This window comes from Brassica oleracea, chromosome C8, assembly GCF_000695525.1.
Source record: "Brassica oleracea var. oleracea cultivar TO1000 chromosome C8, BOL, whole genome shotgun sequence".
Classification (NCBI taxonomy): domain Eukaryota; kingdom Viridiplantae; phylum Streptophyta; class Magnoliopsida; order Brassicales; family Brassicaceae; genus Brassica; species Brassica oleracea.
Window position 1 is genome coordinate 38859724 of NC_027755.1, and position 24348 is coordinate 38884071.

General features: G+C 36.4%; 7 protein-coding genes across 9 annotated transcripts; all 7 read right to left on the reverse strand.

The window, feature by feature from the left end:
* On the reverse strand, nt 1-1848 carry LOC106307830 (cytochrome P450 77A3). Its single transcript, XM_013744895.1, has one exon. It carries the CDS (start codon nt 1750-1752, stop codon nt 220-222), a length of 1533 nt encoding a protein of 510 aa, XP_013600349.1. The 5' UTR covers nt 1753-1848; the 3' UTR covers nt 1-219.
* A 1706-nt stretch (nt 1849-3554) lies between these two features.
* LOC106308267 (glucose-6-phosphate/phosphate translocator 2, chloroplastic-like) lies at nt 3555-6036 on the reverse strand. The gene is made up of 5 exons (XM_013745416.1): nt 5416-6036; nt 4742-4967; nt 4421-4643; nt 4125-4338; nt 3555-3824 (listed from the first exon to the last, which is right to left on the reverse strand). The coding sequence occupies exons 1-5, from the start codon at nt 5902-5904 to the stop codon at nt 3813-3815; spliced, it is 1164 nt and encodes a 387-aa protein (XP_013600870.1). The 5' UTR covers nt 5905-6036; the 3' UTR covers nt 3555-3812.
* A 761-nt stretch (nt 6037-6797) lies between these two features.
* On the reverse strand, nt 6798-9441 carry LOC106307360 (pectinesterase/pectinesterase inhibitor 18). The gene is made up of 3 exons (XM_013744293.1): nt 8687-9441; nt 7771-8035; nt 6798-7643 (listed from the first exon to the last, which is right to left on the reverse strand). Exons 1-3 carry the CDS (start codon nt 9398-9400, stop codon nt 6952-6954), a joined length of 1671 nt encoding a protein of 556 aa, XP_013599747.1. The 5' UTR covers nt 9401-9441; the 3' UTR covers nt 6798-6951.
* Nucleotides 9442-13722: 4281 nt separating this feature from the next.
* LOC106311085 lies at nt 13723-14514 on the reverse strand. Its single transcript, XM_013748320.1, has 3 exons — nt 14356-14514; nt 14044-14250; nt 13723-13952 (listed from the first exon to the last, which is right to left on the reverse strand). The coding sequence occupies exons 2-3, from the start codon at nt 14243-14245 to the stop codon at nt 13843-13845; spliced, it is 312 nt and encodes a 103-aa protein (XP_013603774.1). The 5' UTR covers nt 14246-14250; nt 14356-14514; the 3' UTR covers nt 13723-13842.
* On the reverse strand, nt 14510-15106 carry LOC106311084. Of its 2 annotated transcripts, none has more exons than XM_013748319.1 (3): nt 15061-15106; nt 14932-14984; nt 14510-14866 (listed from the first exon to the last, which is right to left on the reverse strand). In XM_013748319.1, the coding sequence occupies exons 1-3, from the start codon at nt 15079-15081 to the stop codon at nt 14605-14607; spliced, it is 336 nt and encodes a 111-aa protein (XP_013603773.1). In that variant the 5' UTR covers nt 15082-15106; the 3' UTR covers nt 14510-14604. The 2 variants fall into 2 exon arrangements, with proteins under 2 accessions (XP_013603773.1, XP_013603772.1); XM_013748318.1 differs by having other exon boundaries at nt 14510-14869.
* Nucleotides 15107-19832: 4726 nt separating this feature from the next.
* On the reverse strand, nt 19833-20964 carry LOC106310041 (thioredoxin-like protein CXXS1). Its single transcript, XM_013747232.1, has 3 exons — nt 20726-20964; nt 20417-20539; nt 19833-20256 (listed from the first exon to the last, which is right to left on the reverse strand). Exons 1-3 carry the CDS (start codon nt 20825-20827, stop codon nt 20101-20103), a joined length of 381 nt encoding a protein of 126 aa, XP_013602686.1. The 5' UTR covers nt 20828-20964; the 3' UTR covers nt 19833-20100.
* Nucleotides 20965-22457: 1493 nt separating this feature from the next.
* Nucleotides 22458-23303, reverse strand: LOC106310735. 2 transcript variants are annotated; one of them, XM_013747956.1, is made up of 3 exons: nt 23168-23303; nt 22861-23069; nt 22458-22792 (listed from the first exon to the last, which is right to left on the reverse strand). In XM_013747956.1, exons 1-3 carry the CDS (start codon nt 23264-23266, stop codon nt 22564-22566), a joined length of 537 nt encoding a protein of 178 aa, XP_013603410.1. In that variant the 5' UTR covers nt 23267-23303; the 3' UTR covers nt 22458-22563. The 2 variants fall into 2 exon arrangements, with proteins under 2 accessions (XP_013603410.1, XP_013603408.1); XM_013747954.1 differs by having other exon boundaries at nt 22861-23072.
* Nucleotides 23304-24348: the final 1045 nt, after the last annotated feature.

Genomic DNA, 24348 nt, shown 5'->3' on the forward strand with positions numbered 1-24348 from the left:
TTTAATACAATGTAATAGCATTAAATTTTCATATTAATACTGTTACACAAGTACAAACACATGAACCAACCGAAATGCATATGATAATATATGGTTTAACATCATCAGACACAAAAGCATCTTTGGAATATATATTGAAAATGATAGCAACAAACCACACTATTAATACAAAAGCATAACATATCACAAACCTGACCCGTTCCAGCTCGAATGTATCCATCAAGTCCTTGACTGGATCCGAGCTTTGAGAGAATTCTTCATCACGACGGTAAACGCGTAAGTCTCGGTTGGGTCGGGTGGAGAATCCGGAAGCGGGATCCATTTAAACGAATGGACCATCCTAGCAAGCATCAAGTTAATGTGTAGAATCCCCAATGACCAAGCCGGACAGATCCGACGACCCGCACCAAAAGGCAACATTGTTACACCACGTGTCCCGGTCCAGTCAGCATTAACACCATCTCCACCGGCTAAAAACCTCTCGGGTCGAAACTTACCCGGATCCGACCATATCTCCGGGTTCTCTGTAACCCAAGCAGTGTAAAACTCCACATAAGCCCCTGCCGGAATATCATACCCGCCAAGCTCCGTATCTTTCACGGCGGCGTGAGAGAGAAGAAAATGTCCCGGAGGATGTCTACGGAGAGTCTCTTTCACTATTGCCTCCAAGTAAGGCATCTTCGCCACGTCGTCCTCTTCAACGACGCCGTTTTCGCCAACAACTCCAACAACTTCCTCGTACAGCTTTTCTTGAATGTTTTGGTCGGTCACTAGATGAAGTAACGCCCATTCAAGCGTAGTTGCACTTGTGTCCGTACCGGCCGAGACAATCTCCGAACACAAAGTCACTATCTCTTCATCTCTTAGCTCACCGCATCTCTCCACCGCCTTCAAACTAAACAAAGAATCCACATAAGCTGCACCAATGGGACTCACCATCTCTTCGTTAGCACTCTCCTTAGCGTCAACAAAGGCACGACGGTTTTTTATCAATGGCACGAGACACTCGAGCTGCGTCTTCCTTAGCTCTCTCGCTTCTCTAACCTGACGCCGAAATAACGGAGTGAAAACCGGTAAAAAGTCTGGTAACTTCGGAGAAGTTATAAGCATGACGTCCTTAAGAACATTCTCTATGTTCTTGATCTTTTGCTCGCTGATCTTGGCTCCGAAACAAAGACATATCAAGATGCTACAGATCGTTAGCCTACACTGACTCATAACCTCGACGAAACCTTTCTCAACACTATCCGTTTGAATCCTCTTCATATGATTTTCCATAGCCCACGTCCTTATCCACGAGCACTGCTTAACTCTCGTCGGGGTCACAAGCTCTGTCACAAAGTTCCTCCTCAGAGTCCGCCACAAAGATCCGTACTCAGCCGAGTTGATAGCGCATTTTCCGACGCTAAAAATGAGGCGGATCGGCGAGTCCGGTGGGCGGGAAGCGAACGTAGGGCCGCGTTGGACTAGAGCTTCGTGGATGAGTTTCTCGTCCGTGACAATAATCATCGTACGTTGTCCCATTTGCATGGTGAATATTGGACCGTACTTTTTACGTAAGTCACGCATTATGAAGACGAAATGTCGACCTTGGAATATGACTTGGAGTAGGTTTCCGACTAGTGGCAAACCTTTTGGTCCCGGCGGGATGTTCATGCGACATTGGCTGCTTCGGGAGGAGGAGTAGCGGCGCCACCATAGGTTGAGAAAATAGAGAGCAAACAAGAAAATGATAACATCAGTAAGATCCATATTTGTTTATTATCTGAGAGAGAGTGATGGAGATAAGTGAATAAGAATGATAGATGGAGTAGTTTAGGGAAGGTGTTTGATTGAATAGAGAGTAAACTAGGGCTCTTTTTATAGAGAAAGTATACATATCTATGTGTGATGAAGTGATGCCATATGCCACATGAACCTTAGGAGTAGTTGGTCTCACCAACCATCTTTGTGCATTTACTTCCTTTTTTTTTTTTTTTTTTTGATCAACGTGCATTTACTTCCTATTCTATATAATTGGTAAATTCATCAAGTTTATAACTAGCTTTACGCCTTTAACCTAATTAATAAATAAGATATACTTATATGATAAAGATTTATGCATCCCCCTAATTAATGCTGGCAAACAAAAATAGAGATGACTAGTCCTCTATGGACATATATACCTTAAAAATATATCACTATAGATAAATAACACTGTTTTACTGCTAATATTTATATGACAACCCGCCCCGTGGGACCCAGGCTGACAGCGCTGCAGCGCACCGACCCCAACCCCTCCATTATGGGAACGACCTGCCCCATAATTAGGTTGTTGGTGAGATTCGAACCCCCGACCTCACCCTTTAACAGCCTTCCCACAAGACAAGCTGTCACCAATTGAACTGCAGATCAATTGGTGACAGCTTGTCTTGTGGGAAGGCTGTTAAAGGGTGAGGTCGGGGGTTCGAATCTCACCAACAACCTAATTATGGGGCAGGTAGTTCCCATAATGGAGGGGTTGGGGTCGGTGCGCTGCAGCGCTGTCAGCCTGGGTCCCACGGGGCGGGTTGTCATATAAATATTAGCAGTAAAACAGTGTTATTTATCTATAGTGATATATTTTTAAGGTATATATGTCCATAGAGGACTAGTCATCTCTATTTTTGTTTGCCAGCATTAATTAGGGGGATGCATAAATCTTTATCATATAAGTATATCAATTTGCAAACCTCGACCTTGACTTTATTCGTTAAAATTTTGTTGTTTAGTTTTTTGGGTTTAGCTAATTTGAGGAGCCGGAAAACGTTTGTTGATATATTTAAATGTGTATTTAACGAAGAGAATTAATTGCAAAGAAGGATTTTCGAAGTTACAAATTATATAGATACACTGTTTTATCCGCTCTGGCATTTTCACACAAATTAAAAGGGGGTGGGGGTGGGGGAGAAATTAGTTGCAAGATTAATTCTATTATTAACTACGAATCGAATGCTCACAATTTAATATGTTACTCCAACAAATGTTCAAAACTTCTACCATATTCCAACATAAGTAAAATCTTTTAATCCGTATTACAGGACCTGCCCTGTGTTAGTACCTAGACAGTAAGCCTCTGAGTATTTATTACTCTCCGTATAATTAAATAGAGATTGGTGGAAGTTAGTTGGCCAAGTGTTAATGCCTTTATTGGGTCAATTAATTTTAACCTATTCTTTTTTTCACCTCATTTCTCAAAGATAGCATAGCTCTACGTCTTTCTAATATATACACATCTCTTTTTAGACTGCTTATAGTTTACACGTATATCAAAACTAATGTTTGTCGTCCGCAGGTACGTGGCATTCGATATGTTTTCCAAATTTACAATGATTCATCTTGAGAAAACCAATTCATGTGAAGAACACATTCTTAATGACTATGCCTATGTTCATAATTATGCCACAAGTTCACATGAGGATATGAGATCTGCTTATAAATAGGCAATGATGTAAGCTGTCTTCTTGATTGACCACTAGTTATAAGTTATAAGTTATAACAAAGGAAAAGTTATAACAAAGGAAATGAACAAGATGAAAGGAAACACATACTGATATATTTATTGGGCCTTGTATTAACTTAAGATTATACAATGGAGTGGTAGTTCAATCAGTTGATTCTTGGATCTTTCTGGACAAAGCTAAATTAAAATTGTACATTTCATAGCACTAGGCCAAGATTTTAAGCCGTTCATCTTCCAACTCTTTATATGCTCATAACATTAACTCTCATGAGATCTTCACAGGAATCTTCTTTAGTCCTCTGCTTTCAGTATTTGGTGCATCAAACACCCCTCACTGCTTTGCCTGTTCAAATATTTAAAACAAAAAAATGAACATCAATAACCGAAACACTCACAAGAATCAAAGAGCTTTAAGTTCATGATCATTGGACTATTAGTTTGAGCGATAATCTTGATTAGTGATCAATAAAGGTTCAGTCTAATGTAACACACGAAAGGGTATCATCTTTGTGCATTTATTTTTCTTCTCTTACTCTTTGTCTCCGAGCAACAAAATACACTCACCAAGCAAGCATATGATCATTTAAGAAAGAAAGTACTCTGCCTAATTGTGCAAGAAGTTCTCTGTTTTGTTTTGTTTTACCTGAGAATAGATGAACGTTCCAAGAATCGCAATGGCAGCACCTAGACCATTGACAGGTCTAATCGGGGTGTGGAAGATGATGATGGAGGCCACAATGACTGAGATTCGCTTCATTGTGTTTCCAACGCTAAACGTCAAGGGAGTAATCTGGTCGAGGGACATGTATGAGACTTGATTATACAAATGGTAGAACACACTCTGTGCCACTACCCACCTGAATGCAAACATTTAAAATCAAAAACCAGATAAAACTTATTTTCTTGGCTCTATAGATCAATGGAATCATAATAAATTACCAGACAAAGTTTGGTCCTATCTCAGAGACAGCGTTTTGCCAACCAGCAGCCCACATTTGAGGCCCTTCCACGGCAATGGCGAAAGGAGTGACGAGGAGAAGAGACATCATAGATAAACAAGCGTAGTAGTTCATCCCACTCACTGACTTCCCCTTCATCCCTTTCTTTGAGAATATGTTGCGAAACACAAACGCCAAATTCGATATCATGGCCCCCATAAACCCTGCACAAAGAGAAACCAAGAAACAACATTACATCTTCATCTTGCATCAGATGTGACTCAAACACCTTATTGAACTACAAGAGGATGTCTCTAAATACCGATCATATTGAAGTTGAGCTCGGTGACAGCAGCGAGAGCACATCCTCCAATGATTGGTAAGAGAGAAAGGTAAACAGGTAGAGGGAATGTTTCTCCTAAGAAGAGCCTAGAGACAAGGACGCTAAAGGCTGGCTCACCACTCTTGATGATGTGTGTGAAGGACACTGCAACTTTTGACATACTCACCGTCGCTGCTACATGTCCTATCGTATGCGCCACCGCCACCTAAACAATCCAAAGCCAGCGTCATTGTTCCATCAGTAATTACACACTTAATCAAGAAAATCCTGAGGATTCAGCTTCCAAGTTCCAGAGTTTTATAGTTTTAATATATAAAACAAATTAAGGTCTCTAGGTGTTGTTTAGGCGGTAAATCGGTTATAACCAAAATGATTTTTTTTTAAAGCCGATTTATGCGAATCAAATCGATTTAAACCATTCTAAATCGATTAAAAACAGTTAAATCCATTTAAATCAATCTGAATTTGTCTAAAAACAATTTGAACTAATTAAATCTAAAAACTAAAATATTTAACATTAATGCAAAATATATAAAATTAATTAATAGATTTGTTAACGATTAGACCCACCCCGTAATAATCTTCATAATTACGACTAGCTAGCCTATATTTCAAACATGACCAAAAACAGTAATGAAAGCTAGAGTCTTTACCGGGAACAGAGTTTTCCAGAAATCGAGATCGGTCTTAGGAGCTTCAGCGACTCTAGTGACCCAAGAGACGAGCATCATCAACGAACCACAAGCAAGAGAAAGCGTCGAGGTCAGCCACGGGTAAGGAAACGCGTTCAGAACCTTCTTGTTGTAGATATTGAACACAACGTTCAGCGCCCACCAAGTCGCGAAGTAGATCCCAATCTTAAGCTTCTGCCCTGACTGTTCGCCGGGAGCTTCCACGCCGATCTCAATCGGCTTAGACCGGTCCGCCTCGTAAGCTCCAACCCTAAAACCATCACGCCTCTGCTTCTCCGCCGCGGACAGAGAGATAGTCGAGATATTGTGGGGAGATGAGACGCGGAGAGGGGAGTTCTGGAAGTTTCTGATGATGGGTAAGGGAGAAAACCGGAGCTTTGGAGAAACAGTTCGTCTCACGGCGGCGATTGAGGTTAAGGAGGATGAAACCGGTTTAATCAAAGAAATCATGTTTCTGGGGAAAATTAACCTGTTTAGGAGATGATCACGAGGTGGGTTTTGAGGGAGAAAGCTAAAGGAAGAAGCTTTTGTTGAAGATTGGGTTTTGATAGAAAGAGAGAGAGAAGAGCCGTTTTTGTTTCTTGTGAAGAAGATGGAAGAGACGGAGGAAGCAGAGGGGCTTTTATAGGGTAAGGAAGGAGGTGAGGGAGGGAAAGTATGGGTTTTTTGTTTAATTACGGAAATACCCTTGAATTGTGGCTATTCGTTAGCTCCATGAGATGGGTATTTACGTCCCTGGTTAAGTTGGCCGTAGAGACTGTCCATAAGCTAAGTTAAGCATAGCATCCCTGTTTGATATTTATTCATTCTAAGAATTGAAATTAAAATACGAATTATTAGTGATTTAGCAAAAGAAAACCCAATTGTTAATTTCGTCAAATTAAGAATTAGCTGACTGATTAATGTTTACTTAAATGTGGAATCAGTATTTTGTTTTGTTGTTTACTAATAATAACTTTCATGATGAGCCCTTGAATTCTACTATATGAGTAAATGACATAAACTAGTTATGTAGTCTGATTTGATACATATTAAAGTATTCTATGTTAAGTGAATATGAACCGTTGAAGCAAGAGTTTTGGTCACATGTGAGACAGCTTTATTGATTTTACTATGTCTGATGTTAACTCTCATAAGCTTTCCTCACCGTCAAAAAATTACTATTATATGCAACGTTACAAACATAGTCACTGCGTGTTGTTTGTGGGTGCAGAGCTAAAACAAAAACACAAAAGTTCTAACTGACCAATGTGCTTACACACCAATTTAATTATTTAGATGTATGTATACGCACATTTGGAAGCTGAATACTGCAGAAATCTCGTGATCATAACATACCACTATACCAGATCACTAGATTTTTTTTATTATTAATCATAACTTTATGAAACATAACATGTCGCTGGTTTACGTCCAGGGATAACAGAGAAAGACATCAAACTCAAACAGAGCATAACGCGTAAAACACAACATAAGTTATGAGAATAAGACATCAACTCAAAGCCCCTCTTGGAAAGTAACTCCAGTGGGCTTCAGCCACAATCCTCCTTGGATAAGCTTCGCAACAGTAAACTTATCGGCCTCTTTTGAGTCTCTAATAACTTTAAACCCCTTCCACTTCACTCTCTTACTCGTATCCGCTCCAGGCCCATTATTCGCATACTCTCCGTAGTACAATGTCGAGAGCGCAAAATCACCATCCCATGGGAACCAACCAGCCGGATCAATGTGGTTGTCTATGAAAGACTGCATGATCACTGTCCTTGAGTACAACTTCCATGGCCTTCCAAGGAACGTCTTCACAGATCCTTTTACCGGAGCAAGATCAGAGCTAGCCGTTAATCTACATTTTTGGAACGAGATAGCTGTGTTCTGGTTAGGATCCTCACGTCCCTGAGCCGTCAGCATGTTCTTTTGCCCGGCACCAGGCTTCCGCGCCACGATGTCGCAGTTTTGAAATACGACCGCTGAGTTTCCGAATATAAAGTCTACTGTACCGGTTATGAAGCTGTCGCGGTAGAATTGTCGCAGGGTGTGAGTGTAGAGCGTGTCTTGATAGGCATCTATGCGGCAACGGTTTATGACCGATTGGTCAGCACTCACGCGGAGAGCCACTGCCTGATGCTTTGCTGGTCCGGCCGTGTTCTGGAACCATATGTCTTGTGCCATAAACCCATCGCCATTAGCCGCTGCATATATTTCAAATCGGTTTTGTAAGTTATGTGGTTACAAAATGGTAATGATTTGACACATGAATGCTTCAAAATATTAGACTATATAAGAACATATAGTATATTATGAAAACAAATATATTACCTACTGTTGCTGATCTAAAGGTGGTGGATCCGTCAACAACATTTAAACTACCGGTTATGATCGTTACGTCTTTGCCATCGCCAACAAGCATTAAGTTCTTCTTCTTCTTTCCGATGTCAATAGTTTCTTTGTAAACTCCTTTCTTCACGTATATAACATATCTTGAATTGCTATTCTCTGGTGCTGCCAGCACCGCCTCGTTTACTGTTTTGTACTTTCCGGTGCCGTCTTTTGCCACCACCACGTTTGCCTTCACTTCAAGTGTCTAATAAAGGGTCTAAGTCTTAGTATATAGTATGTTAAGTTCTATAAACATTTTACATTTCAACCGAAATTTGTTGTTTCTTTCAAAAACAAAGATTTACGATCCCTCCCTTTCATGAAAATGCATGTATGTTTTAGTTTTTTTTTTGTCTTAAATGTTTTCAGTTTTCTATGTAAATTTACTATTTATTTCCCTAATTTATGCTTACTGTAAAAAAAAATTATGCTTACAAATTAAATTCAGTTACAATGCAAGATCTTAAGATATGCATTAATGAGCTATCATAGAGTCATTCAAATATTAAAATAAAACAAATAACTAAAAATAAGAGAAAGTGAGTCTCTAGTATGAGAGACCACCAACTAGTACTTTGGAGATATATGTCACCATATAGATAGTTGAAAGATTTAAAAATAAATAAAAACAACTAAATAAATAGATTATCATTATTATGAGTTTTGAGAAATTTAGTAATTAGTCACTAGTAATCATGCTCTTAGTAAGGTGATGTTATACTTGGTATTGCATTTTTATTTTTTTTAAGTGTGCGAAAATCTTTAAACATATATTTGAAATAACTAATTAAGAGAGTACAAAGTTGCAATTGGCCACATAAATTGTTTAGGTTGTGAAATTTCAACTTTTAATTACCTTGGGAGCAGATTCTAAAAGCTTCCTGTCGAGAGAATTTAGCCAAGACGGGAAGTGAATGGGAAGGATCATCTCTAGGTAGTCTTTTGAAGGCGATACGGAGACAAAGATGGATAGAGCCACTCTAGCTCTAGAAACCAAATCTTCAAGCTTTGGCTGGACTCTATGTTTAGAGTCGATGGAGACATCACTTATGCTGTCTAAACATGTCATATAGTTTGTAAGCACACTGCTCAGCCAAGTGTGAACGTTTGAGTAAGACTCAAGATTAAGGTTCCCTCCTCGGAGTTCCTCCATCGAACTCACCATTCGATCCTTTGATACGTCCATCATCTCTTTACAGTCCGCAAAGTGGGCCTCGTCTCTCACCTCGTTAGAGCGGGTTCTAGCCTCGTTCACCATGTTTGTCGTGCTCTCGAGTTGCCATACTGAGTTCTTCAAGAACACGTGCAATAGGTCAAGACGTTTGGGCTTTGAGAGCGACAACGTCGTGAATTCGGACAAGAGAGTTTGGCATGAGTCTTGGTCGTGAGCTCCATGGCAGATCTGGCTTGGGGTTAATAAGGAATCATCAGTGGTGGTGTTACTGAAGATTAGTTGGGTTGTGAAGAAAGTTGCAAAGCCAAGAATGGCTGCAAAGGAGAGGACGAGGCATAGACTCTTGTGGTTAAGAGACTTTGGTTTGGAAAGAAGTGGTTGATTTGAATTGGACATTGCCCCTTTGGTTTTAGTGGTAAAATGGTTGTTTGTGTTGGTCTTCCACTACCGTGAATCATGCTAATTTATAGAATATGCTAGTGAGTGGAGTACATGAGATGAGGGTTTTGATTTCCTTTTCTTATTTGCACATGCTAATTCATTATCATTGCACCTAATACACTATAAAGTATTCACAAAAAAACTAAACCTTTATGATTATCTCTTTTTAAAAAAGAAAACGAACAGTATGACTCAAAGTTGCTAGACAATATATATATTTCGAAAACCGGTCAGATTTTGAGGTATAGATATTTTAGTAAAAGGTTTATATAATTTTTTTTTTTACAAATTTGTATATATATGTAAAATTTTCTTAATAGGGGACATAAGCCAATAATTCACTAGCCTACACTCAGGACCTTGTATTGGATAGCTTCAATTTGGTGGTAGAAATAAAATGTAAGGATTCATTCCACTAAGAAAATCATCATATCCAACAACTTTTATACTATATATGACTAAAATACTTTTCTTTTATCTTATCTTGTTAAAACCACCCAACCAAATGGCGTCGGTGTAAAATTTATACTGGTAAATATTATATTCCATAATATTTTTGTTAATTATACTTTGGGAAAAGTATTACTACGTACGTACCGATATATTGAAAAAAAATAAAAGTTTCCCATCAATCTTCAAACACAGCAGAAAACCTAACATAAAATCTTGAAAACATTATTTCTAGTGACGAATTAAGTCAATGTTTCAACAATTTTTTATCACAAGTCAAAAACTCCACACCTAAAACTTAACTTTCTAGAAAGTAAAACATTACGTAATTTACAAAAAAATAAGTAAAACAATACGTGGACAGTATAATAGTATAATTTGAAACTTGATACCACCGTCCACCGACGCTTAACACATCCAACGTTTGTCGACGGCAGCTAAGCTTATCCATCATCGCCCATTTTTCATCTTTCATGATCACTAGAACTATAAATACTTTTACAAAACTAATAGCTAAGTTTTATGTAACGATAGTGATTTACATTACGAAATCCATCAGAATATAAGATTTACTGATTTGATATTATCATATCTTAACTAAAAATATATGTATATATTGGCAACTTCTCGTTAACATTTAAGCAAAAAAAAAAAAAAAAAAAAACTTCTCGTTAACATACAAAATTGAAAATCTACTTTAGGCTTTTCCGACAGAATAAACGACTTTTTTTTTTTTTTTTTTTTTTGAAATACAGACTTATATTAATGCAAATCAAAAGTTAGGTGTCAGCCACAATGGCCTCCTCCCCAACCAGACCGAGTTTTGCAAACTTATCAACTGCTTTGTTTTTTTCCCTTGAGATCCAAGAGAAAGAGATTTCATCAAAAGAACAAGATAAACTACAGATATCAGAAATAATTCTGTAAAGTTCCGGATGAAACGTTCCTGAGTTGATCGCCTTAATCAGTTGGGCTGAGTCTGATTCACATCGCACCTTCATGAGTCCCATATCTCTGCAGCTTGTCATTCCTTCTCTCAACGCTAGACCCTCTGCAATCAAAGCAGATCCAACGAAGCGAGCCGGCAGAGTGAAGTCAGAAGATCCTTCATGAGTTTTAATCGTCTAGCCGAGTCCGGCCGTGTGGTTAGGTGCTCTCCACGCCGCATCAGAGTTGAGGACGTCGCAGTTCGTCATTGTTTGGGGTCGTGGCGGGATCTTACGTGGAGGTGGGGGTCTCTGTTCTTGGCTGCTTGTCCATTCTTTTGCCGCTGTAATAGCTTTGGTAAGAGCTTCTTCCTCAGTAATCGTTTTACCTTCAAAGATCAGTTGGTTTCTAGCACACCAGATATGCCACAAGATCCAAGGAGCTAATTGGCCGGAGACAAGTCCTGTAGGGGGGACATAGTTCTTTTCACAGAGGTTTGACCACACACTTTTTAAATCTATCAATCCGCTATTTTCAAATGTCGAAACAAAGGGAGCTGCTCTCCAGATTTTCCTTGCAAATGGACATTGCAAGAAAAGATGATATATAGATTCCAGTGTGCCACACCTCTTGCATCTACCATCAGTGGTAATATGCCTTGCAACCAGTATCTCTCCCACCGGTATCGCCTTTTGGAAAAGCTTCCACATAAACATTTTGATTTTCGGTGAGATGTGTAAATTCCAAACACCCTTGAACCAGTTCAGGGCTGGTTCTTCTTCATTTACTTCAAGGTCCTCTGTTCTCATTTTAATGGCAGTATGGTAGCCTGACTTGGTCGTGTACTCACCATTTGGTGTGCTCAGCCATATCTGTTTATCCGCAGCGCCCGACCGGCTCGGTTTGATACTCTTGATGACAACCTCCCATTGCGGGAGCAAGCTTCTAATTTTGCCATCGTCCCAGTCTCTAGAGTTGTCTTGGAACAGGTCTGCCACCGTGAGATTTATGGACGCCTCAGTTGCTGGTCCTGTTGGTCTTAACTTGGATGTGAGGCTGAGCCATGCATCATCCCAAATTCGAATGGAGGAGCCGTTTCCAATCACCCATCCCATGTTCTCTTTCAGAAGATCCCTGCCTATAAGTGCTCCGCGCCAACCATGGGAACTGGCTAACTTCTGCGTGACCTCCATAAAGCTTTCCGAGTGGCAATATTTCCCAAATAATACTTTTGATAGCAGTAAGTCTGGATTGTTGTGCAGTCTCCACGCTAATTTGCCCAAGAAGGCATCATTCCATGCTTGGAAATCTCTGAATCCTAGCCCTCCAATAGCTTTAGGTTTTGACATTTTCTCCCAAGAAGTCCTTGCCATCTTCTGTTGGTCCCACGCTATCACGTCATCGAGTACTTTATTGAATAAATTAAACCAAAACAATGACCACGTTTTAAATACTGAAACTCGAAGCAAATGACAACTACAATGATGTCAATCAGCGAATTTAGCTCACTTATCTTATTGGTTAAGCTGATTGCTCAAATCTTTCAGCCAGATTGATTTCCAAGTCTGAAGTGACTACACTGTTACATAATACTTGACGAACAAATGTATTGTAACGACCAAACTGTATTGTTACAAACTTACACAATAAGTAGAATCATTAATGTACAATAAAAAATAACAAGTGGTATTAGTTATTTTAGATCAATCTACTATGCTTTTTGTTATCCAATCATCGTAATTCTTCTTTTTAGTTGTATTTACCTATTAAAAACATTAGAAGATTAAATTTAAAGCACACTGATTTCATCATTTCCAATTTTTCTATGTAAAAAAGTACACAATAGAATATGTATATTATTTACTTTTAGCATAACTCGCTCTTATCTGCAAGACTTCAAGTGTGAATTAATTAAAATCTTCTTGTCGTCAACTTTTTGACAGTCCGGTGGTTAGAATCATGTTCATATATTTAAATTTGAAAAGGACAATTACATTAGAGTCAGAAAGAAAATGAATATTTCAGTTCAAAAAAAAAAGAAACGAAAATGAGTATTATTAAAAATTTATGATAAAGAAACAAAACAGACCCATTGGTTTCTTCTTTCTTGTAATAATCAAGATTCAAGGACAGGATCATGTTTTGCTGGGAATAAGCATCTTACAAAAAAAAAAACGTTTCAAAAAATATATTAAATTAAGGAATATAATTTGCGATATTTTTATGATATTCAAATGTGTCGGCGGCGGGATTTTCAAATGTTCATTTTAAAGGGGATTTGGAGATTGATTTTGGTTTGTGCCATTAATAGAAAAGGGTATAATGTTTCAATTAACAATTTGCCTGAAGATGTCAAACATTGGGAATCTATAAGTGCCGAGTTCTCACACACCAAGTGCACCTAAAGTCGTTTTCCCCTGCCCGGCCTCAAAGTAAAAGATCAACATGGCAATTCCGAAAGCACGTGCTAGCCTAGAGTGCTAATGTGTTTTGCGAAGAAGGTTGTAAGAACAACATAGACCATCCAAGAGCAAAACCTCTCAAAGACTTTAGAACGCTTCAAATGCATTACAAACGAAAAAGCACGAATTGTGGAAGTGCAACTAAAATGTTGGCAGCTGCGTTTACCAAAAAGAGCTACATAGATTTGGAAGCAGAGAAAGAGAATTGATAATTAAGCTGGAAAACCAAACCAAACCATGATCTAGGGAGCCGAGGACTTGGATAAATATTTCATTTTGTGGAACGTAGATTTATTAACCTTAAGTCTAAGTCGCTCTTAACATGTTTACCAAAAAACCTTAAGTCTTTTTAAGTTACTAAAAACTTGATTACAACCAAGTTTGTCAGTGTTATTACAGAGTTTTATCATAAAAAAACAACACAGACGCATAAAAACATATTCAAAATCCAGACAAAACATAACATTCAACATCCAGAAAAGAGAAAAGAAGGTGGCGGCATTGCAAGACAAGTAAATAACACGAGACAGCATTTGAGAGAGAGAGAGAGAGAGGTTTCTAGTCCGTAGTCATGATCGTCTTCTGATTGCCCTCACATAGAATTGCTTTATCTTTCTCAGCCATAGCCAACCTAGCTGCTTCATCTTTCTCAGCCATAGCCAACCCACCTGAAACAAACAAACAAAGATACGAATGAATGAACGGTTTTACACTTTGTTTTCTCAAAAAAAAAGGAAAAGAATGAAGAAGGTAACGTACGTGCGTTAGATACGCCACCGCCGCCCACCTTTTTTATTGGGAGGACCTCATGAACTACAATTTTAAAGCCTCCCACAGAACCTCCGCTAAGTTTCAGAGCCTTTCCAATAGCATCTCCATGGAGATAAACAACACAACACCCGTCCCCGAAAACAAAGCAACCGGATCGAGGGAAAACCCCACGTACCAAATCCTGTAACATGCAACCTAAAATAGCAGGACATCATATTATGTTATCGATAGGACAAGAACAAACAGGGATACAATTCTTCGTTAATAAATAAGAAAGGAAAAAAAAAAAAATCAATTTACGTGCGCTGTAGGTATTTGTCTTGTTCTTTGGTAGGAGCCAAGAAATGCTCAAGGCGATTGCTGTCAAAAGGGTAAGCCGTAACTCGTAAAATACGTCCTCCCATGCAGTGGCGGAGGGAGGTAGGAGTAAGGGAGGCAGCTGCCCCCTATGAAATACTGAAATAATTACTTTTCCATTGTTTATTTGAGAATTATATGATTTTAGTTGTGATTTTTTTTCTACTACCCCCTATAAATTGAAGATAAATTTTAACTGCCTCTGGTAAAACTTTCGTTTGGCTCCGCCATTGCTCCCATGTCACTTCCATCAAGCTTCAACGCCTTTTCTCCATCTTCTTCGTTAACATAGATTAACGCGAATCTGCAGAGAATAGTACCACGGTAGTCGAGTTCGTGAGCAGAAGCATGTATTAGCTTTATTCCACGTGATGCGAAGTGTTTTCTCAGGCCCTCTTCAACAACATTCTTACGAGAGGAGCTATCGTATCCCTCAACCGCAATCCTTCTAATGCTGCTATATTATTGCAAAAGGATATTAATTAATTTAGATATACAAACAAAAAAAAAGAAACGAACCTGCTTTTTCGAATCGCTGCATCACTACCGTTCAATTCCAGACCTTCCACACCCTAAAGTAAATAAGATCTAATCAGCTATGAAGAAACAACTAATTCGAGAAACAGAAAGCGATCGAAGAATAATTACTTTGATTGCGGATTCGTCCATGGCGACTGCCCTAGGTTTCTAGCGGATTCTACTAATGCTGTTGCAAAGGATATTCCATGTATATTTAATTGAGAAACGTTTAATAAAAAGTTGTAAATTTAAGTTTATACTCCGTCCGTTTTAGCATTTCGATGCAGAATTTATTAACTTTATTCTGCAGTTTATTTTTCTATCGGTTGAAATGTGTATCGTTAATAACATTTTTGTATGAAAAACATGCAAAATTAAATAATTTTCTTAATCTGTGTGCAAAAGTTTCAAATGACACTTATAATGAAACAAAAGTGAGTATTAATTAAAAAGAATAGATGTCCGTTAGAAAGTCCAAAATTCAATTGTTAGTAAAAAATATATTAATCCAAACATAAATGTATACTAGGATAATACCTATGCTTTGCGCATGGTGAGTTTATATAATAAAAATTAAAAATATATAGTATTAACAAATTAAATATGTATATGTGTTTGAATTTTTTTTAATATGCATACAATTATGTTTTCTTTATATAATCATCTATATGTTGGACCGTGGATTTGTAATTGTAATTGTGGAGTGAAATCTATTTTGAATTTATGATGAGCCTGATCGATTTGGCATTAAAAATTTTATCACCATGTTTATACCTATAAAAACCTTAATGTGGTCATCAAGTGAATTTTTATTACAAAAGAGGTTATACAATTTTTTTAATATTTTACTTTAATATCATTGAGAACCATTTTAATGGTTTTAGAACCAACAGCTTAGTATTGTTTCCAAAATCAAATTACTTTGACCTTAGTCTTCCACATAGTTTTGAAGGGTTTCAACTAGACGACTAAATTGATCCAGGCATTTTCTTGCTTTAAGTGGTTAGCTGAATATTTATATTATTTAATTTGAATATTTATTATATAAAAATACATATTAATACAATTTTATGATCAATTGTATCTTGTTATAACTAAACAAATTAACCCATTGATCACAAAATTTTCAAAGTGAGATTTTAAAATTTCTAATAATTTATAGTCGTTTTAAAAGTTCAAAATATAACATATACGAAAAAAATATAAATTTTTTATTATATATTTAATGTGATTGTTAAATTTCTTTTAATAATATAAAATTAGACAAAAATGAAGAAGAATACGAAAATTGTTATTAAATCTTTATTGTTCATAATCATTAATGGTTACATATGCGTTAATCATATTAGGTAATTTTGTAGTTTTTATTTAAGAAAACTGTGAGAATATTTTTTTATACACTATTTATCAATTTGATAGTTAGTATAATAAAAAATATAATATAAATTAAGATGGACCAACCTATTTTTCTAAGAATTCTGAATTTTATTCTCATGGTGACACGTGACTACAAAACAATGTTGTAATGTTTCTCAATTAATATATAAGGGATAACATGATAAATTTTGTCATTAAATGACATTTTTTAAATGGCTCAAAATTGATTTATATTTTGATCCAACATAATATATTTTTTAAAGTGTAAAATATACTCTTAGTCCGTATTACTTGGACAAAAATTTAAATCAAAGTTCGCTATATATTATGGCCTAAGTATTGTATGATTTTGCTATAAATCGGAAAGTAATAATTTTTTTTAAAAGTTATGATTTTTTATTAATAGTTAAGAGACGCTTTGATAAAAAAAAACAAAGAGATGCAGCTATTTAAAATAATTTTGTTAATAAAAGAAAAAAAAAAGAATATTGTTCGGTTCTCGGACATTCTTCGCCTATAAAAAATTTATATAAAGAATAATACACAAATTAAGTTGTTTTGTTATTACCAAATGAACTTATATATCAAATATTTTTTCTTGCAACATAATTTCTTAGAACTTAAATTATGAAATTTATATTGAAGATTAAGAAAAAGTTTTGGCATCTGCCTAATTGTTTTTCGTAGTTTAAGAAAATATTAATAATGACCTTTAGTAGTGGTCAATGATATATATCACGTTAACCTAACTTTCATCATATACAAAGTAACGGTTGCAAACAAATAATACTATCATCTTCTATATTTAAGGCTTACGTATAATAATAGTTAGGCTGCAAAATTTTATGTTGTCTTAATGTGGCCCATAACCAAACTATACTTCAAATTATAAGTTTAATCCAATTTATAATTGTCTTTTTAATATTTTAATTTTTCATCTTATGTTGTCAAAAAGAAAGTAAAAAACTGATTACCTAAAAGAGAAAATAGTTCTCAAGTTAATGTGGTCCATAACCAAACTATACTTCAAATTATAAGCTTAATCCAATTTATAATTGTCTTTTTAATATTTTAATTTTCCATCTTATGTTGTCAAAAAGAAAGTAAAAAACTGATTACCTAAAAGAAAAAATAGTTCTCTAAGTTAATTACCTCCACTGGCTTCATGGTCAAGATGAGAATGCCAGTTGACTTATCAGCAGTCAACACACGCACAGATAGAGTATATCCAACAAAACTGTGGACAAAGGACTTCTTCTGGTGTCGAGATGGGTCCTTAAGGTCGGGTTTAGCCCATGCTTGAAATGAACCAAATTTACTAGCATGTACAAGTTGGTTGTAAGGGAGAAATCCTCTCAAAGGTCCGAAACAGACCTACAAACAACACAAAGAGAAAGAGAACGAAATGTAATCAGAGAGAAAATCAGTGAGAAAGGGAAATCATGAAGAGAGATATTACCTCATACCCTCTAGTTGTGACATCAGTCACATTAACAGACAACTCTTGTCCATACTCAAGAAAGTCCATCACTTTTGAGGCGGTGGTGGTGGGGACTGAGAAGATGATCTCCTGCTGAGTTGAAGAGGGAGACGACGCGGAGAGAGAAGGGGAGGAAAACTTCTCCTGAAAACAAGCAATATAAATCAAAATCAATGCTTAACCACTACCATTAAAACTGGAAACAAACAACTACTCAAACTCAAAATCAAAAAAAAAAGAAGAAGTAAATATCTACATGTCACTGGACCAATTTCAAATGTACAGATGTTCTACTGTTTCATATTGATGGCAGATCATTTTAATTGGCTAGTTTATTGTTTTATGAAAAAAATAAATGTTTGTTCCTATAGAGATGAGATTTAAACAAAGAATTGATGATTCACAAGAAAGTAAGAAATTCACAAGAATTGAATTATGTTTTGTTCTTACTTTTGCTTTCACATAAACAATTCCACTTGATGGCAAGAGGTCCAATGATTCTCCCTGTTCTCTTGTTATTTTCATAATGCCTATAATACCTTTTTCAGCTCATAAAAAAATAGTTCAGTGACTAATCTCAATTTTCAACTTAATGAATAAACTGGTCGGTGTTTTAAATCTTTAAGTAGAGAATTAGGGGATATTAAGTTCGATCATGGCAAAACAGTTTACAGTAATTTTAAATGTTGAGTTTACTGTTAATTTTCTCTATTATTTAATTAATGTGTTACATCACTTACTTGTTGTTCCTCAGCTTTGGCCCGTCAACTTCTTGCCTTGCAACCTGAAGACAGATCTATAGTGGATTGCTCGATGCAAAGCCAGGCTATGTCCAGACAAGCCAAGCTATCTTCTATAGACTTCTTAATCTGAAGATAGATCTATAGTGGATTGCTCGTTGCAAAGCCCGACTATGTCCAGACAAGACAGATCTCGTTTCCCTTTTTCGCTGGTCTTGTTGGATATGGTCTCATTATAAGACCTGGAGAGTGAGCTCATAAAGCCAGCCCATGAGCGTTGATCCCAATCTATTAAACCCCACGATTTAGGTTTTTTTTCAGGCATGATCTCCTGCTGCGACGCGGAGAGAGAAGGGGAGGGAGACTTCTCCTGAAAACAAGCAATATAAATCAAAATCAACGCTTACCCACTACCATTAAAACCGGAAACAAACAACTAGCCAAACTCAAAATCATCAAATCAGTCAAAAAAGAAGAAGAAGAAGTAAATATCTACATGTCACTAGACAATTTCAAATGTGCAGATGTTGTACTGTTTCATATTGATGGCAGATCATTTTAATTGGATAGTTTATTGTTTTATGAAAAATAGTTGTTTGTTCCTATAGAGATGAGATTTAAATAAAGAATTGATGATTCACAAGAAAGTAAGAAATTCACAAGAATTGAATAATGTTTTGTTCTTCTTTTTGCTTTCACATAAACAATTCCACTTGATGGCGCAAGAGGTCCTCTTGTTATTTCCATAATGCTCATAATAACCATTTCAGCTCATCAAAAATAGTTCAGTGACTAATCTCAATTCTCAACTTAATGAATAAACTGGTCGGTGTTTTAAGGAATCAGGGGATATTAAGTTCGATCATGGCAAAACAGTTTACATTAATTTTAAATGTTGAGTTTACTGTTAATTTTTTCTATTATTTAATTAATCCTTATGGGGCTTTCTCTTACAACTTTAATAATTGCTACTTTGTTTAGTGGTATAAGAAATTATTCCATTCGTTTCAATATAGACAGATGTTTTAAAATGAATATTTTAGTTTAATTTACATAAAATTTTGAAGTTTTAAGTTTAACTTTAATTTTATTGAAAATTATTTAACCAATTAAATTTTACAGTCTTTCTATAATTGATTAACAAAATTTAAAATTATATCTTTAAAATATTTTTTAAAATTTTAAATTATATCTTTAAAATACATATCCGTGAGAGATTCCCTGAGCTTCCTTGGGAGTGTTCCACTAGCCCTTGGGCTTAAAATCATTCTTTGTTTTCAATCAAAGTATTAAGTGGAAAATTGTTGCTGTAATAATTTTTAATTGACTTTTTCTGCATTTTATTTCTCCTGGATTATATACACATTACACAAACAATTTTTACACAAACCTTATACTAACGTCACAAACTAAAAAAAAAAAGAAGGTCACAAACTAAGAGAGTAAAAATACAAGTTACACAGGCTACAAATACACTGTACACAAGCTATAAGTACACTTTACACAAACTAAAATACACTTTTACACAAACTTTATTAGGATTGAGATTTCTTACCATGTATCAATATAATTCTAAGCAATATGAACAAGGCGTGAGGACTGAACGAAACCATCGACCCTTTTCTTGATCTCATCAGGATTTGCGCCCACCAGTTTGTCCATCGTATTACCATCCTTCAAGAACATAAAAGTAGGCATAGCCTTTACCTTTAGCCGTCTCGCCACTTCCTGACCAGTCCAACATGGTATATAATAAAAGAACCCATCAATGATCACCAATCTAGCTATTGTTCAATTTCACAACACTTCAAGAGATTAAGTTTCTTTGAATATTCTTCCATTCTTTATGGTTAAGACCCAAAAACTAGAGACAGATAAGTATTTTTACCTTGACTTCATCAACATCAACTATAAGAAACAGAGCATCCTTATAGCTAGAGGCAAGATCTTCAAAGAACGAGTTCATAAACACAGAAGGAATACACCAAGATGCTGTGAAATGAGCCACAATCTGTAAATACCATAAAGCAACAACCTCTGTTGGTAAGTAATGAACAAACAAGCCAGAGCCATTCATTTAACTACCCTCAACAAGTAGTTCATATCTTAAGAGTAACACAATTTTGGCGGTGGTGGTTCATGTGTTGAGAGAAATATCTCCTGGAAAAGAAAGAGATAAGGAGGATGAGAGACTTACAGGACAAGCCTGATTCTTGGCTTGCCTCACATAAAAGTTCCATGACTCAGGAGAATCGACTTTAACAACTCTTGAATTCTTCTGCAGTTCTTGATCTTCCATCTGTTGGAGCTTTCTTTTAATCTCTATTTACTAAACTTGGCTTCTTATTTATCTCTCTGTAAAAGAGATAACATGATTCGGTGTTTCAGTGTTTATCTACTCAATTGATGGGACGGAGATAACAAACTAAGGCTGAGTCATGAGAGTGTGGCCCATTGTTTTTGAACGATTTATATAAATATATTAATAGATAATGAAGATATTTATTAATTATCCGCGGCTGTTTCAAATTAAGTGATTTTCTTTATTCCGTGATATCAACCGTCACACTGTACTGAAATTACATACGCAACCCGGATCTATTTTTATACGAATATCTAAAAGTGGGTAGTTTAGTAGTTTTCTGTTTTAAAGGAAGGAAATCGTAACGGTAGTGAAAAATGAAATGGAACGTTCAAATAAATTCAGGAAAAATGTTATTAAAATCAGATTAGTAAATACGGACTATATAATAACGTGAGGAAGAGTGGTGTAACATAGATCTCAGTCCCAAGACAATCCTAATACAACCCTATATATGTTCATGTGCGGGAGACGTTTCAATCCGTTGGATGGTCCTCCAAATGCATCTTCAAGCGACGAAGGTGACGATGTGGAGACGACTTCACTCGGAGGGAACTCTTTGTTTGAAGAAGAAGAAGAAGAAGAAGAAGATGATGCTGTGTTCTCTAGATATCCAGGCTTGAAGAAACAAGAGACTGCTCTTGCTGCCATGGAGAAGCAGCAAGTTTTCAACTTCAGATCTGGGATGGATTGTTATCAGACTTTTCCCTGAAACCTCATGATGGCATGGCCTTTGACTTGTCCAAGTTTGTTTAGGGGAGCTGATGGGGTGGCTTTGGATTCAGTTGTGAAATCTAATGGCAAGTTCAAGAATGTAAACTCCTCTCTTTCCTTACCAAGTTTGTTCACAAACCTTTTCTTCAAACCCCTAAGCTTCTCCATGACTAATTTTACTAGCATCGAAGCTAATAGACTTATTCACCAGCTGATAAGACTGGTTTTATCAGTTGGTGAAGAAAAATTATTAGCTTTGATGTTAGTAAAACCAACACATGGAGAAGCTTAGGGGTTTGAGAAAAAAGTTTGAAAACAATCTTGGTAAAGTGAAGAATGGAGAGGAGGTGACATTCTTCAAACCTTATGATCGCAAGGCCTTTGACTTGTCCAAGTTTGTATGGAGTAAGTTTGGATTAAGCTGTCAAATTTAGTGGTAAGTCCAAGAAGAGCCGAAAGCTAGTTACATCTTCTCCTAATGGTAGAAATTGTAAAGACGAGGTGGTGACTACTAATAAAGGAGAAACATCGAGCCTCGTAGAACTAGATGAGTTTGTGAAGTCTGTTCTCATTAAATCACTAGAGCGTTTTGGTGTGGATGATCTTTCCGCTCAGAAATGTTGGAATAGGCTTTTGCCTCAGAGAATAAGAAGATATTTGAGAAGCAGTGGGAAGTGTTGCAGCTAAGGGAGCTTGAGTTCTACTCGCTGAAGAGTGGTTTCATTCATGAGGTAATAAGAAAGATGGCTGAAACATTTTGATTTTTCGACCAAACCCTTAAAGATTTGGCTCTCGGCCTCTTTTGCCTTGAACTCTGACATTTCTTGAAAAGTTCATTTTTGAATATTTGCGGATTTATTAATGTCAAGGAAGCAAATTTTGACACAAGTGAAGCAATTTAAGTGCTATTATGTTAATTTTATACACTCACAAAACATAATTGTGTTGAAAAGGCATGATCATGCGCCTCTTCTATTTGCTGGATCTTCTTGTTGCACATTCTCTTTGTCTTCTTTACTAGCAGCAAGGGCTGAAACATAAAATGCTGAAGTCACCAGTCCATGTCCTAGACAAAATATGCCTCCAATTAGGAAGAGCCAACGACTCCTCAAGCTGCAGTATCTATTTGATCTCGAGTTGGCTAGTGTTCCTACCATCAGCGTCGAGTAGCTCACAGCAAAAAAGATCCTAAGAAAAATAGCGAGTTATTTGAAAATTCAGAATTGTGTGTTTGAGTTCCATCTTTTGCAGTTTACCAGGAGAACACAAGGAAAGCCACTGCCAGTATCTTGTTGGCCGTTGCTCTCTTGATATCTTGCTTAGAGCGACTGTAAGCGTAGCCTCCAAGCACATTGGCTGTGATATGGACGATAGACAGAAGCACTATTGCAGCTACTCCCTCAGCAAAAGCTCCAGAGCTTGGGTTTCTTCGACATCCATGTTGTTGGTGGTTAGGATGATGTTGCTGCTGTTTATTCAAAGGAGAAACATCAAAGACAAGAAAATATTAATTTGGAAATGTAATATAAACTCCTTGTACTCTTGTTATAAAGACTATAGAACCTTCCTCTGGTCAATCTCAGCTTCTATCCCAAGAACTCCAGCTGAAATGTCTGCACATATGATCAGAACAGAAATCAAGAAGCTAAGTTCACTTTCCATTTTTTTTTCTCTCTCTCTCTCTCTCTCTTAATTCATAAGTACAATTTTTATTTTTGATTACTGTTTATATTTCCAATTTTGTAAGAAACTTTGACAGGAAGAGGCAAAGAATCAGATTACTTTCTTAAGCCTCACGCTTACTAGACAAAAAGAGAGATTCTGTTTTGGTCACACCAAGTAAAGTATCATTGCTTTTCTCGTACACTAGTGTAAATTAAACAAATCATCTGTAAATTTGTGAATTTCAGATTGGACTAAGAAGTTGATCATATGCTTGACTTTTTACTACAAAAAGTCAAAGATTAATAGAGGTTGCATGTGGCCTTATACTCTGTTCTGGAACGTGAAGAGAAGAATGATTACTAAAATATTTTTCTTTGTGTAAACATGTATGATATATTATTAATATTTTCCTGGATGTAACTGGAAATGATTGAACAAGCAGTTGTGGATGATGATCTTTCTGATCAGAAAGGTTGGAGTAGGCTTTTGCCTCAGAGAATAAGAAGAGATTCGAGAAGCAGTGGAAAGTGTTGCAGCTAAGGGAGTTTGAGTTATACTCGCTGAAGAGTGGTTTCATTCATGAGGGAGAAACAAACATGGTTGAAGCATTTCCATTTTTCGACCAAACCCTGAATGACTTTGCTCTGTGCCTATTTTGCCTTTGAGCTCTGGCGTTTCTTGAAAAGTTGATTTTTTTTTTTTGAATATTTGCGGATTTATTAATGTCAAGGAAGCAAGTTTTGACACAAGTGAAGCAATTTAAGTGGTATGATGTTGAAAAGGCATGATCATGCGCCTCTTCTATTTGCTGGATCTTCTTGTTGCACATTCTCTTTGTCTTCTTTACAACCTTTGTTTTTAAGAACTTGTAAATGTGTAATACAGGATATGCCATATATAAAAGTATATATATATATTTTGATTCTTTCTTGGTAATATACAGCAAAGATTGTGTAAAAACTAGGATAGTTCCAGCTGAATCCTACAAAATAAGAAGTAAATAAGAAGAAAGGCAGAGATGTATACCTCATGTCATCAAGGTGGCCCCCAAGGTTGTTATCACCTTAAAGAGTGAGTCA

Excerpts from the sequence above, each read along its gene's own strand:
- LOC106307360 (XM_013744293.1), bottom strand. The coding sequence starts at position 9,400 with ATGTCCAATTCAAATCAACCACTTCTTTCCAAACCAAAGTCTCTTAAC. Across the intron at positions 8,036-8,686 it reads TTTTAGAATCTGCTCCCAAG|ACACTTGAAGTGAAGGCAAA; the intron begins GTAATTAAAAGT and ends ACCCTTTATTAG. Across the intron at positions 7,644-7,770 it reads CTTTAGATCAGCAACAGTAG|CGGCTAATGGCGATGGGTTT; the intron begins GTAATATATTTG and ends AAATATATGCAG.
- LOC106310735 (XM_013747954.1), bottom strand. The coding sequence starts at position 23,266 with ATGGAAAGTGAACTTAGCTTCTTGATTTCTGTTCTGATCATATGTGCA. Across the intron at positions 23,073-23,167 it reads CTGAGATTGACCAGAGGAAG|CAGCAACATCATCCTAACCA; the intron begins GTTCTATAGTCT and ends TTGAATAAACAG. Across the intron at positions 22,793-22,860 it reads GCTTTCCTTGTGTTCTCCTG|GATCTTTTTTGCTGTGAGCT; the intron begins GTAAACTGCAAA and ends TATTTTTCTTAG.
- LOC106307830 (XM_013744895.1), bottom strand. The coding sequence starts at position 1,752 with ATGGATCTTACTGATGTTATCATTTTCTTGTTTGCTCTCTATTTTCTC.
- LOC106311084 (XM_013748318.1), bottom strand. The coding sequence starts at position 15,081 with ATGGACGAATCCGCAATCAAA. Across the intron at positions 14,985-15,060 it reads TGGACGAATCCGCAATCAAA|GGTGTGGAAGGTCTGGAATT; the intron begins GTAATTATTCTT and ends TATTTACTTTAG. Across the intron at positions 14,870-14,931 it reads GCAGCGATTCGAAAAAGCAG|CAGCATTAGAAGGATTGCGG; the intron begins GTTCGTTTCTTT and ends GCAATAATATAG.
- LOC106310041 (XM_013747232.1), bottom strand. The coding sequence starts at position 20,827 with ATGGAAGATCAAGAACTGCAGAAGAATTCAAGAGTTGTTAAAGTCGAT. Across the intron at positions 20,540-20,725 it reads CCAAGAATCAGGCTTGTCCT|ATTGTGGCTCATTTCACAGC; the intron begins GTAAGTCTCTCA and ends TGGTATTTACAG. Across the intron at positions 20,257-20,416 it reads TTGATGTTGATGAAGTCAAG|GAAGTGGCGAGACGGCTAAA; the intron begins GTAAAAATACTT and ends TGGACTGGTCAG.
- LOC106311085 (XM_013748320.1), bottom strand. The coding sequence starts at position 14,245 with ATGTTACAGGATTTGGTACGTGGGGTTTTCCCTCGATCCGGTTGCTTT. Across the intron at positions 13,953-14,043 it reads CGGTGGCGTATCTAACGCAC|GTGGGTTGGCTATGGCTGAG; the intron begins GTACGTTACCTT and ends TGTTTGTTTCAG.
- LOC106308267 (XM_013745416.1), bottom strand. The coding sequence starts at position 5,904 with ATGATTTCTTTGATTAAACCGGTTTCATCCTCCTTAACCTCAATCGCC. Across the intron at positions 4,644-4,741 it reads GCTCAACTTCAATATGATCG|GGTTTATGGGGGCCATGATA; the intron begins GTATTTAGAGAC and ends CTCTTTGTGCAG. Across the intron at positions 4,339-4,420 it reads ATAGGACCAAACTTTGTCTG|GTGGGTAGTGGCACAGAGTG; the intron begins GTAATTTATTAT and ends GTTTGCATTCAG.